We start from the raw sequence: 13,616 nt of genomic DNA on the forward strand, positions 1-13,616 counted from the left end.
CTTGTAATTGTTGCACGTGTAGGTTATCATTTTTCCTTTATACAAAGAGAACCAACTGCGGGCGCCACACTATGCACGCACTCTATATTACCAAATTAAAAACAGACTGTTATTTCACCGTGTGTAGTGTAAGACTTCTGCCCTTTTTATGTCATCTTGTTATAATGGTACATTTTTCCAGGAGAAAGGAGTTTCACACCATTGTGACTACTTAGCATAATAGTATTTGCACGATCTACCTAATTACCGAATGGTGTTACTGTGAAAAGACAAATGTCGCCGCCAGCTAGCAAGCTCCATGCATGTACGTCACCACAGATCTCATCTCATCCGCTACATGTATGATGGACCGCGTCAACCCTACTTATGCCGGATCTACTGATACACTTGATAATATAGTATGGTTTTTTATTACATTTTTGCGTCGCCAGAATCTTTGCGGAGAAGAACCCAAAATTAGGCGTCCCGGCCCAGCACCATCCACATGGCATAGGTTGCAGCGACCAATCCGACAGTGGGTGTAGCAGAGTAACGTCCAGATTAAAGAAAGCGAACGTACTTAGCATGAAGGAAAGCCGTTGTTGATGCCCTACGCGGAAATGACATCTTTGTCCCCGTACAATCCTGACACACAACGCGCATGTAGCCTCTGGATGATGAGGCCTACTCCACAGGTGCACATCATATCCACTCTTGAATTGAAAAGTTTGAGAATTTCTATTTTATATTAGCAGAATATACTAAAACTTTTATATATCTTTTCAGAAAAAAGAAGCAAATTATGGCATGCAAATATATATATATATATATATATATATATATATATATATATAGTCTTTAAGATGCAGGCCTTAAGAAAATTGGACATGGCTGCAGGAATTAATTCCAGGCGTCATCTATCTCGAAATAGACAAATCTTTAATGCTCGTTTGTTTTAAGAACAAAATGGCTGCCTAAATTAATTTCGAGCATCACTTACTTTTCTTTCTTTATATGCAATACACGGACACGTACACACTCGCACATGACATCGGCATCGTGTGCATACACCGATCCTTACAAATACACCATGTGTATGATCTGACTGAAATAAATGGGCGGTACTAGCAGTGCAGCACCGACAAAAGCCGAGATGGGGTGACGTTCTTGTTTTGTCCACTCCAAATTAAAAAGTTAGTTCGACATTAGCATGGCAATAGTGATTTTGTGGAGGTAGAATAAAAAACACTCACGTTTCTTAAAAAACAATAGAAATGCGTGCTTAATCCTACTTAGCCATCCTTTTCCGTAATTTCTTACTCCCTTTTCCCATGAAAAATGAATATTTATACAGGTTCTGAAAGAGGGAAAAAAGAGCACCGGCTGCAGAATGGCAAATCCGGGACAAGAAAGAAGCACCCGCCGGACGGTCGCTAATCCGCGCAGTAAACCTGACTGCCGGAGCGTGAACAAAAGCTGCGACTGCGAGGGCTACAGCGAATCTCTGCGCGCGCGGCCCCAGATTTCCAGAACTTTTAATGCCCCGCCTCAATTACTCCACCCTGCTGCGTGGAGCAAATCCCAAGCACGCATCCGTCGTGGAGCAAATAAAAAATCGTTTTCTCCCTGATTCTATCCCCCTCTCAGCATTTCATTTTCGGCCGTAATAATTAAGGAAATGCTCCCCCTCGATGGCTGAATGCTAATCCTCGCCGTCTGGTCTCTCCCTTTGCCGCTTTATGGCAGGAGGGAGGAGCCTGCACGCTTCTCAGCTTTTGGGACGGACTGCGCTTTGCCTTGTCTTCTTCCTCCGTTGCAGCTCGGCCTTTTCTTCTCTTGCACGAATCCTTCGCTCCATCCTCCTGTCCTCCACCGCCACTCCCCCCGCTTGCCTGGCACGGTGGCCTGTTGCCACTGCCTTTTCTCCTCTTGTTTTGCAAAACTCCTGTTGCCACTGCCACACTCACATTATCACATATACTCCCATCAAAAGAGTATTGCTTTATCTTTGCCCCCAAACAAGTACCAGAAGTACTCCTCGCAGAAACAAAAACAAAAGCGCCTCCAGTCCTCCTCCACCTTGATGATGATGATGATGAGACAGGCTGCAAGTGATTCTTAATTATCTTAATCAAGCGCGCTCAAACCCGCATGAAGAGCAGAGGGGACGAGGGTGAAGACAGAATAGAAACTGCCCTGCCTCGCCTCCTTCAAGGATCCGCCTGCTAGGCTACTCCTACTCCACTCTCCCCATCCCCATCCCCATCCCCATCCCCACCCCACCGCCTGCCTGCCTGCCTGCAGGCCTCCTCCTCCTCCTCCCCCCGCTGCTCGGCTCGGCGCGTGTGACCACCCCGGCATTAACTGCCCGCATTGGTGGTTTCCCGGGGTGGTTGGATTAGGTTGCTGGCCTGCCCAAAAGCAGGATTGCAACGCGCAGCTCTTTTGGTTTCGGAGAGAGGGCTTGGGCTGGTTGGGTGGGGAGACGGAGACAGGTAGCGCGGCCATGGCGTGAGTGAGCTCTTCCGGGGTTGGCGGTGGGTGCGCGTCAGCTTCCCTGTGGGGCACATAGCTCGGCGCTGCGGGAGGAGGTGGAAGCTCTCCGTCCGGGATGGCGTCCATGAAGCTCGGCTCTAAGCCTGACGCCTTCAAGAGGCAAGGCCAGGCATGGTAAGCTCCTGAGATTCTCCCCCTTCAGCGCTTTCCTTACCATCCATACTTCCCAAGTTTCCTTGTGCTCGTGGTTTTTTGAGATTGTGCGCGGCGGCCAATTCCTGGCCGCGGCCGGGGTAGATAATTGGGCTGCCTCCTTCGCCTCGTTTCCTCCCTTCTTCTTCTTCTGCTACCGGCCGATGCCTCCGAATTCGGAGGGTTCCGGGTGGGTTCCTGCCCAAATTGGCGTCAATTTCGTACGGTCCCGTCTGAAAATGTCACGAGTCAAACCGGTTTGGCCGTACCGCACGGCCGTCGCGCTTGCGGCGCGGCTCCTCCCGAGAGAAAGATGAATTTACCTTGGGTTCCAGACCTACCTGATGCTACTTTCAGATGGCGAGGGAATCCTCAGGCTTAAGTTCACTTCTTCTGTGTCTGTGCAGCTGCCACTGGTGTTTCGCATTTGATTTCTGCAGTAAACAATTGGGCTTTGTTTGTCTTGTTTCCCCCTTGTTCTTTTCCTCGCCCAAGCATGGAAGCAGAAGAAATCTGGAAGCAAGTACTATCCTTTTGTTCAAATTGGTGGTTTAAATTGGTCGTAGTAGAGTACAAGAGCTCTGCCAGTGGTCCTTTTTGGATAGAGGAGCACTTGGATCCGAATCCCTGAGGTTCAGTTCAAAATTTGAACTGCAACCCAAACATTCCTCAAAGTGTCAGAATTCAGGATCTAAGTTTGGCTGCACTGTGATTTGATTTGTGTGGTTCGCCTATAGGCTATTTGCTGCAACTTCCAACTGGAAAATGTTGGGCTCGCAGAGCTCTTTTCATGGATTATGTTTGTTATCATGGGTAGCGGTGATGTACTGATGTATTCTTTACAAGCACAATAAAAATGGGTTCATACATTTTGGTGGTTACACACACACACCCTGCATGAGTGCCTTATGGCGCATACTAAATGCATTTAAGCATGGTGGGTGCAGTTAGTCACATGTTTTATCAACAGAAATTCTAGTTAATTAGAGTTGACTGCTTCTTTCAATAGTTTATGGGGCGGGCCTAATGGGTCCACATCACATTAGTTGGCAGTGAGATGTTGTTTTACCTAATAATGGAGACAGATGTAACCATCATGGCATTATTTAACTAGGAGCATATTTGGACTTTGTTTCGTGGAGCAAGTCTAAATCTCAAACCCATCAATCTTCTTCTATCTGATTGCTCGCAACTATATTGATGTGCCTGTACCTAGAAGGATCACATCGATTTTGTATTTGTGGATAGTATACATTTACAGAATATATGCCTTGTATCTTAATTTGTTGGTTGGTATAATGTGTTTTTCTTTTGGTTCAGAAAGATGTTCCAAACATACCTCTATGTGTTTACACTTGACTCTGCAATACTCCCTCTGTCCTATGAAGAGTGCAATTCTAGTCATTTTCAGACAAATTATTGGTGGCGTGAAAAGACTCTCATGCCCTTATTTGTTTACCACATACGGTTAGTTTTGACATGCAAATTAAATCTGAGCACTTAATTGGGCAGGTAGTTGAGATCCAATCTCTAGAATTGCACTTTTTGTCGGATTTTTTTCAAACGTAGGATTGCACTTTTCATGGGACTGAGGGAATAGGTACGAGATTATCCCCTAGAGTTCTTTGTAGGAAAGAGTACGTATGATTTGAATTTGACATTAGCCATTTGGTGTTGTTCACATCATTGTTTTTGTGACCTCAATGAGCCTCGTCAAAGATATCTTTCTGTTCTTCTCACTAGAATTATGTGCTTTAAATTTATCTGAAGTCTGATTGTTCCTCTGCTTGTGAACCTGTAGGTTCTGCACAACAGGACTCCCTAGCGATGTTACTGTTGAGGTTGGGGATATGTCCTTTCACCTTCACAAGGTATTGTGTTTTTCTGTGGACCTCTATAACCCATTAAGTATGCCCATCCTATTACTGAATCCTAGAGTTGAAATTACTTAGAACTTTATTTGTTTCAGTTGATACCTATGAAAAACTGTTCAAAGTACACGGAGGACTAGTAAAACTTGCTGAATCCTGTTGGAACAATAAATGGTTCCTTGATTTGAATGAAACTCTTGTTGCGTTTTCTGGGTAAATTAGCTTCTAGTGGCATTTAAGAAAGAATGTGAAAATGGTTACAAACTTTTTACTATCTGTCCTATACTTATTTTTTCCTGAACTTGCTTAGCTTGTATGCCTTGACTGGACTTCTCTACATGTTGACTGTATTCTTCCTAATAATGTATATCTCATTGCAGTTCCCTTTGCTTTCAAAAAGTGCCTGTCTCGCACGATCAATAGAAGAGAATGCAGACCAAGAAGAGTGTGTCATAAAACTAAATGACATTCCTGGGGGTGCCAAGTCATTTGAGCTAGTTGCAAGGTTCTGCTATGGTGTGAAAATAGAGCTTTCTCCTGCAAATGTTGTATACCTACGATGTGCCTCTGAGCATCTAGAAATGACTGAAGAAGTAGCTGAGGACAACTTGATTGCGCAATCAGAAATGTTCCTCAACCAAGTGGTTCTCCGCAACTGGAAAGATTCCTTGACAGCATTGGAAACATGCGATGACCTACTCCCTCATGCTGAAAACCTTCAGATTGTGAAGAGATGCATTGAGTCGTTAGCATCCAAAGCTACTACTGATCCAAACCTCTTTGGATGGCCGATAAGGGAACATGGCATCATGCAAAGCCCTGGTGGCAGTGTATTATGGAATGGGATCAGCACAGGTGCAAGGCCCAGAAACTTCAATGCAGACTGGTGGTATGATGATGCTTCATCATTGAGCTTCCCCATGTACAAGAGGTTAATTTCCACCATGGAGTCCCGAGGCATCCAGCCTGAGATAATTGCTGGTTCTTTGACGTACTATGCCAAGAAGTATCTCCCAGGACTCAATAGGCGTCATAGCATGGGCACAGTGCCTCTTACTGCTGCTCTATCTGAGGTTGAACAGAAAAACTTACTTGAGGAAATTGATAGGCTATTGCCTGTTCAAAAGGGTATAGCATCAACAAAAGTTCTGCTTGGGCTCCTTCGCACAGCCATGATTCTGAAAGCCAGCCCCACGTGCATCTCCAACTTAGAGAAACGAATTGGCATGCAACTGGACCAGGCCACTCTGGAGGATCTACTGCTGCCGAATTTCTCCTACACAATGGAAACTCTGTACAATGTTGAGTGTGTTCACAGGATTCTTGATCATTTCTTGGCAATGGACCAGGCTAATGGTGGCGAGTCCCCATGCTTGGATGATGTGATGGCATCCCCATCCTTGACACCGATCACAAGTGTTGCCAAGCTAATTGATGGTTATCTTGCAGAGATTGCACCAGATATCAATTTGAAGCTTCCTAAATTCCAGGCTTTGGCGTCTGCTGTCCCTGAGTATGCTCGGCCATTGGATGATGGGCTTTATCGTGCCATTGATATATACTTGAAGGTACATTCTATAGGCGACTGTATTCCACAAACTGTAGTTGCACTGCTGTATTCTTCATTTGCCTCATCATAAAATGAACATCGGACATAATACTACTGAAATGTCTGCATGACTTGTCTAGTAGAACAGTATATCTTTGCAGGCCTGGAAGTGTTAAATGTTATAACTTTCCTTTTCACAGGCACACTCCTGGCTATCAGAAGCTGAAAGGGAGCAGCTCTGCCGGCTGTTGGACTGCCAGAAGCTCTCCCTGGAAGCATGCACCCATGCGGCCCAGAACGAGAGGCTGCCACTGCGTGTGGTGGTGCAAGTCCTTTTCTTCGAGCAGCTCCAGCTACGAACCTCGATCGCAGGGTGCCTGCTGGTCTCCGACAACCTTGAGGGGTCCAGACCCCTGAGGAGCGGCATTGCAACGTCCGGCGAGGCCGGGGGCTGGGCCACGGCAGTCCGGGAGAACCAGGTTTTGAAGGTGGGTATGGACAACATGCGGATGCGACTGGCTGAGCTGGAGAAGGAGTGTTCGAGCATGCGGCAGGAGATCGAGAAGCTGGGTGGGCGCAGCAGCAAGGGCGGTGGCGGCGGGTGGGCCTCCCGAGTCGTGCCCCGGCGGCTCGGCCTGAAGGTGAGGTCGCAGATGTGCAGCGCGCAGGAGGGCTCCGTGAGCGAGCAGCAGAGGAGCATGAGCGCCAAGCTCGACAAGCTGCAGGCCAAGGTGACGAAGCATAAGAAGCAGCTGGCCGCGGATGCCTGAAGTGAAGTCCTGGGACCCCGGCTTCACGACCTGACCTTGTAATTTAGCCCGGTGTTAATCTCTTTTGCATCTTTTGTTGCCTGTAGCTGCTAGGCGGAACGTCTGAAGTGCAGTGGTTTAAGTCCGTGGGGTGAGAATCTGAACTGCTCCCTTGTTTTGACTGAAGTAGCAGCTGTGATCAGTAGCTGTAACTGTAAGAACTTCGTCTGCTTACTTGGCAACCGTGATCTGTGACATATCAGTTGTTAGTGCTATATGTTTATGCGCAGAGCATTGGCCACTTTGAATTGTTTGCTTGTATTTGATCTGCCAGCTTCAAATGGCTGGACAGTTTGATTGTTCTGCAGAATGTTCAGACACAGAAGTCCAGTGTTCTTGTCATGACTGATCGGCTAGTACGAGGTGTGAACTGAAGAAAGACGGAGCTAACGACACTGCAATTCGGATGCTTATTTTTGACTTGTGAAGCCGGTGTCTGTCTCTCTCTCTGATCTGAGTTCATGTGCAAACGGGCATGGAATCTAGAAGTCCTCGGTTTAACTGAAAGCGACATCAAACTGCAGAGGAAGAATCTTTGAGCTGCTAACTGCTAAGAATTTTGTTGCTTCAAGCAATCATTCTGGACAGACCAAATGGTTCTATTGGAGCTGCCAGTGAATCAAATGCTACTAGTTTCTTTTTTCATGCGAAGCAGGGTGAATCAAATAGTTGAAGCGCGGCTGGAAGCCTCTCCCTCTAATTTTTGTGCATGTCAAGCAGTTTATGAACCCCAGCCAAAGGACAAATGCCATTATCTTGGAACCTTATTTCAAGCAGAATTGCGACGCCTTGTGTGTTACTGGAACTCGGTGGACATGTGAAACGGCGCTAGGTATTGGTTTTCACGTGGTTCCTGGGTGGCACAAGCTCAGGCCGTCGTCTTCTTCGTCAGTCGTTCAGGTCGTCGTCAGGCCATACATATTTTGGTTTTTTTTATAAAGATTTTGGTTACAGAAACGTAGAGTGAATGCTGGGATATCTTGATATCTCCACTTCTGTTTTTTTTCTCATTTCTTTTTCATTACTGTGAAAGTGACACAATCTCCATCTCTTATTTTGGAAGTTGTTATTAGCAGCTACTGACAGTGGACAGATGCATACAGAAACGATGGTGGATCCTTGCTTTCCCTGTCAACTGATTGCGCCATGCCTGTTGTCATACCCAAACACTCTTCCAAAGGTCCTGCTCGGTTCCTGCGTCCTCTGTTCACATCACACCCTTACGAATTGAAGGAAGCCGATCCTTCGTCTGTCCAATACAACAATTACAGGCGACTTCTTCACCGAACGTTCGGTGCTTTCCAGACAACACTCCACTGATCGTTCGCAGCAGCTGACAGGTTATTATAGCAGCAATTGGCCAAATAACCAATGCTAGGTTCATTGCGTACTCAGTCATGGACGCATCCAGTTGATGGGCGCATGTGTTCTTGTTCTCATCTGCGCCTGCTGCCGTCTTGCTGTGGATTGGGTACTCTATGACCGGGACGAATCCGTCCGAGGTGCGGAAAGGTTGAAGCAACATGACGGGTGACGTGACGGCTGTCCAAATGGCGGTCATTTCTTTGGAGTAATAATGCAACCCATACGTGGCACGGCCCAAAACTATCCACGAAGTCAACGCCGGAGTTGACCCCCAAGTTTAGCAGCTCCATGATGAAGTCACGCACATGCGCGCAACGCAAGCCCCCAATTCCTGACCCGGCAAGGCAAGTCAGTGTGAGCGCTCGCGCGCGTTCCCACTTCACCCCCAGGCGTTGGCTCCGCCTCCGCTCGAGCTCGCTTCGTGGGATGATCCCTCCTGCCGCTTGCAAGGGCGTCTGTCCGAACCAAATAAAAATGTGAGGAGGGAGAAGGGGATGGACGATCACATTCATCGAACCAAACAATCCCTTGGGTTTGCAGACATTTTTCTTTGGGGAAAAAATAGGTTTGGGGATTACTCCTAAGCACACCAGTAATGTAACAATCCCTTAGAGTGCGTTTCTCATTAACCCTCTCCAATTAAAACCCCGTCGCGTATCAAGTCCATTGACCGCTCCTTAAATTCCCCGCATCTCCTCCTCTCCCTTTCTATATAAACGCACAACGCGAAGCCAGCCAAACTAGCTAGCCACTAATAAAACCAAGAGGAAGCCGGCCGGCAGACGCAGCCATGGCGGTCGGCGTCGGCGATGCCGGCAGCGGCGGGGTGCGGCGGCGCCAGCGCTGGTGCTCGTGCGCCAAGGCGGACTTCTTCCCGGAGGAGTCGTTCTCGAGCTGGTCGGCGTACGGGCGCGCGCTGCGGAGCACGGGCGCCCGGCTGGCGGACCGGCTGACGTCGCGGTCGCTGGAGTCGACGGAGCTGCACGAGGTGCGCGCCCGCAGCGGCGCCGACATGAGACGGGACCTCACGTGGTGGGACCTCGTGTGGTTCGGCGTGGGCGCCGTCATCGGCGCCGGGATCTTCGTGCTCACGGGCCAGGAGGCCCGCGACGCCGCCGGCCCCGCCGTCGTCGTCTCCTACGTCGTCTCCGGCGTCTCCGCCATGCTATCCGTCTTCTGCTACACCGAGTTCGCCGTCGAGATCCCCGTCGCAGGTAACGACGCACTCTCGATCGCGTGCGCCAGGCTTACAAGATTACACAGTTTATTATGTTCGCACGGCATGCTTAGTTGGTTCATTTCCTTCATCGCCTCAAGATAAAACAGCTCTCAAGTCTCAGCCTAAGAGAACAAACAGTTTTTTTCATTTTTAAAAAATACATGTTGGAAGAGTATTAGGTCGATGGATAAACACCTACTGCTATGAGGTAGAAAGATTCTTCTGCATCTACAAAAAAATTTAAAAGATTCGGTTTGTTATTAGGCTTGTCGATTTTTTAAAAAGTCTAAACATGAGAGGTGATCAAATGGAAAGATTCCAACTTGTGAGAAATTATTGGAAAGTTTCTAAAGATTGTTCAGGCGGGGTGTGATTATGACCATCCCAACTGGGATCAGCCTCATCATACATCCAATTAGCAAAATCTGTATTAACAAAAAATTTACTGCACATATAGGGCCAGTTTGGTAGAGCTCCAACTGATTCTGATTCTCTGTGGGAGCTGATTCTCTAAGAGAAGTGATTCTGTGGCTGAAGGTGATTCTCTTTGATTCTCTAGCATAAACTCTTAAAATCAGGATGGAGAATCACTTCACAGAATCAGGAGAAGCTACTTTTTTCAGCTCCCAGCCTCTTAGTTCATTTCAGAGAATCACTCCACAGAATCAGCAGAGAATCACTTCTCTCTGAAAAACTGTTTGGCAGAGCTCTTGCTGGATTCAGCAGAGAATCAGCTCTGCGAGCTCTGCCAAACTGGCCCATAATATGCTCATTATAATTACTGAACAGTACAGTATAACACCGGTAGCTGGAGTACTAATTTCCCTGGATCAGATCAACACAACATGTTACTGCCAGAGTGCCAGTACAGTGTGGCAGCGTTTACTACTCGTCTAAGCTATAGCCTACTTGTTCTTTTTTTTATTGGGTTCGGTCAATGGTCAGTGAGCATTGTAGCTTTCTATAGTATCTTCGTGATCCTATCCAGTTGATCATGTTCAGACTGAGACTCCCCGCACATCGGCACATGGGCAGATTTGAAAGTTGAAAACCTTTGAATCTTTTAAACCTAATAACGACATTTTTAATTCTTTTTGTGTGCACAAAAAAATACTTTAGCAGCGAAATAGAAAAATGTCGTAGTATGTATGACTTGAGGCAGATCGTGCTTCACATCAGCAGGTCAGTCTCGTAAAAAATAAATCAAGCAACCATTATAATTTGGTCCAAATTTTCTGACGGTTTGCGACGAAAATTCTCTACTTTGACCAGACACTGTGCTTCTTGAAGCAGAAAAGACCAGTCAGTCACCGTATTTTGTTGACTTGGGCGACTGCACCACTCATCAGTAGCATTTGAGATTCTTTGAAACTTTCTTGATGAGTATATGTGTACCGATGTACATCTACGTACTAATCCTGTCATTTCAACTGGGTGCGTCATTAGGTTGGATTAGTTCAAACAATTAGCAAATTCATTAGTCTGGCCATTTCAGCATGAGAAAGCAAAGCATTTCTGTTTGTCGCTTCGAGAAAAAAGAGGCATATTCATGCAAATGCTTTGGCAGGCCCGCCTGTCTGTATACTGACCAATTCTTGCAGCTCACATATTGTCGTGTTGCATTAGTTTTTTTCTTTTTTGAAAAAAAAGTTGCATTTGTCGGCATCTGAAAATCATGTTCTACTCTTGTTTTTTTTTAAAAAAAAAACAATCTCCTGGTAGATGAAACATATTAAACTACTACTTCAGCAAGCCTATGCCTTTTAGTTTGCAATCTGAAAAACCATGCTGCTGGCTTTGCAAGGGAGGATGTGCTGGTGGAAACTAATGCGAACTGGCAAATGGCAATGACGAATTCTCTGTTGGAGAAATGCAAGTCGTGAGTGCGCTCATTCACGATGAATTGCCGCAGGTGGATCGTTCGCGTACTTGCGCGTGGAGCTCGGCGACTTCATGGCGTTCGTGGCGGCGGGCAACATCCTGCTGGAGTACTGCATCGGCGGCGCGGCGGTGGCGCGCTCGTGGACGTCCTACTTCGCCACGCTGCTGAACCACCACCCCAGCGACTTCCGCATCCACGCGTCGTCGCTCTCCGCCGACTACTCCGAGCTCGACCCCATCGCCGTCGTCGTCATCGCGCTCGTCTGCGTCTTCGCGGTGGTCAGCACCAAGGGCACCTCCCGCTTCAACTACGTGCTCTCCATCGTCCACATCGCCGTCATCATCTTCATCATCGTGGCCGGGCTCACAAAGGCCGACACCGCCAACATGCGGGACTTCATGCACTTCGGCGTCCGCGGCATCTTCTCGGCGTCCGCCGTGCTCTTCTTCGCCTACATCGGCTTCGACGCCGTGAGCACCATGGCCGAGGAGACCAAGAACCCGGCGCGCGACATCCCCATCGGCCTCGTGGGCGCCATGACGCTCACCACCGCGCTCTACTGCGTGCTCGCCGTCACGCTCTGCCTCATGCAGCCGTACGGCTCCATCGACCCGGACGCGCCCTTCTCCGTGGCGTTCGCGGACAGGGGCATGGACTGGGCCAAGTACATCGTCGCCTTCGGCGCGCTCAAGGGGATGACCACCGTGCTGCTCGTCAGCGCCGTCGGCCAGGCGCGGTACCTCACGCACATCGCCCGGACGCACATGATGCCGCCGTGGCTGGCGCAGGTGCACCCGCGGACGGGGACGCCCGTGAACGCCACCGTGGCCATGCTCGTCGCCACCGCCGTCATCGCCTTCTTCACCGACCTCAGCATCCTCTCCAACCTGCTCTCCATCTCCACGCTCTTCATCTTCATGCTCGTCGCGGTGGCGCTGCTGGTCCGCCGCTACTACGTCTCCGGGGAGACCACGGACGCCAACCGGAACAAGCTGGCGGCGTGCATCGCTGCCATCCTGGCGACGTCGGTGGCGACGGCGACGTGCTGGGGGGTGGACGTCGAGGGGTGGGTGCCGTACGTGGTGACGGTGCCGGCGTGGTTCGCGTCGACGGCGTGCCTGTGGGCGTTCGTGCCGCAGGCGAGGGCGCCCAAGCTGTGGGGGGTGCCGCTGGTGCCGTGGCTGCCGTCGGCGTCCATCGCCATCAACGTGTTCCTGCTGGGCTCCATCGACTCCAAGTCGTTCATGCGGTTCGGGATATGGACGGCCGCGCTGCTCGTCTACTACCTCTTCGTCGGCCTGCACGCGTCCTACGACACGGCCAAGGCGCTCGCCGCCGAGTCCGCCTTGGCCGCCAAGGTGGAGGAGGGCGACGGCAAGCCGGCACAAGGCGCCGTCCACGACGGCGAGTACTGAAGCCTGAAGAGAGATGTAGCCGTGGATATAAAATGGTAGTACCAGTGCTTGATGTCACGACAGATAACTGCTAGTCGCTATGTCATTGTTCAATAGGATTACAGTCGAACAAAAGTAAGTTTGTACAAATCTTCAGCGGTCATCAGACTAAGCGTGCTGTGCAGGTAAATTGTGTTCAGTTCATGTTTTTACACTCTTTGATTTTTCTCCTGATGATCAGAAGTTTCTGAAATGGCTCAAGTGCGCTCAAGCCTCAAGATATCTGATGTCCTGATAGTATTGATGCACAGCGCCAAAAGCAGAATCGCGTGGTGACACAAGCGGGATCCTTTTTTATATGTCTTGATAGGAAAAGTTCAATCTGCAGAAATTACAGAAAAGTTCGCATTACAAATGGCCGGCCCCTCGTTGGGAATGAAGGAAACTCGTAGGGGGAGTTCAGCTCATGAGATTGTAAGAAAAAATCTGCATTCCAAATGGGCCCTTTGTTCGAAATGCTAAAATTCATAGGAAAGTTCAACCCATAGAGATTATGGGCAAAAAACTCACATTCCAATCGGACCCAAAGGTACCACTGGAAAATTTTTGTTCTATATATATCCAACTCTTTGATCTTTTACAAACTATAAGGGACGTGCTAATGTTATTCGGAAGAAAATTGACAAAACTCTACCTTTGATGGAATGATGGGCCATTGTTTAGTCAGATCAGCTGCTGGCACTGCGTTCCAAAATCTTTGCCACTCGCAGCTCTGATAACACCGTCTCGAGCATCTCTCTTAGCCCAGCCTCCATGACTGTCGAGTGTTATGATCTAGCGAGTATTACTCAGATTGAAGA

The 13,616-nt window shown here is 48.5% G+C and overlaps 2 protein-coding genes across 2 annotated transcripts; both read left to right on the forward strand.

Annotated features, from left to right (window-relative positions):
- Positions 1-1,771: 1,771 nt before the first annotated feature.
- Positions 1,772-7,145, forward strand: LOC112876406 (BTB/POZ domain-containing protein At1g30440). Its single transcript, XM_025940504.1, has 4 exons — positions 1,772-2,649; positions 4,469-4,538; positions 4,919-6,106; positions 6,288-7,145. The coding sequence occupies exons 1-4, from the start codon at positions 2,591-2,593 to the stop codon at positions 6,855-6,857; spliced, it is 1,887 nt and encodes a 628-aa protein (XP_025796289.1). The 5' UTR covers positions 1,772-2,590; the 3' UTR covers positions 6,858-7,145.
- A 1,713-nt stretch (positions 7,146-8,858) lies between these two features.
- LOC112877866 (cationic amino acid transporter 1) lies at positions 8,859-13,009 on the forward strand. The gene is made up of 2 exons (XM_025942239.1): positions 8,859-9,475; positions 11,393-13,009. The coding sequence occupies exons 1-2, from the start codon at positions 9,052-9,054 to the stop codon at positions 12,775-12,777; spliced, it is 1,809 nt and encodes a 602-aa protein (XP_025798024.1). The 5' UTR covers positions 8,859-9,051; the 3' UTR covers positions 12,778-13,009.
- The last annotated feature ends 607 nt before the right edge of the window (positions 13,010-13,616 follow it).

Source organism: Panicum hallii, chromosome 9 (assembly GCF_002211085.1).
Source record: "Panicum hallii strain FIL2 chromosome 9, PHallii_v3.1, whole genome shotgun sequence".
Taxonomy (NCBI): Eukaryota; Viridiplantae; Streptophyta; class Magnoliopsida; order Poales; family Poaceae; genus Panicum; species Panicum hallii.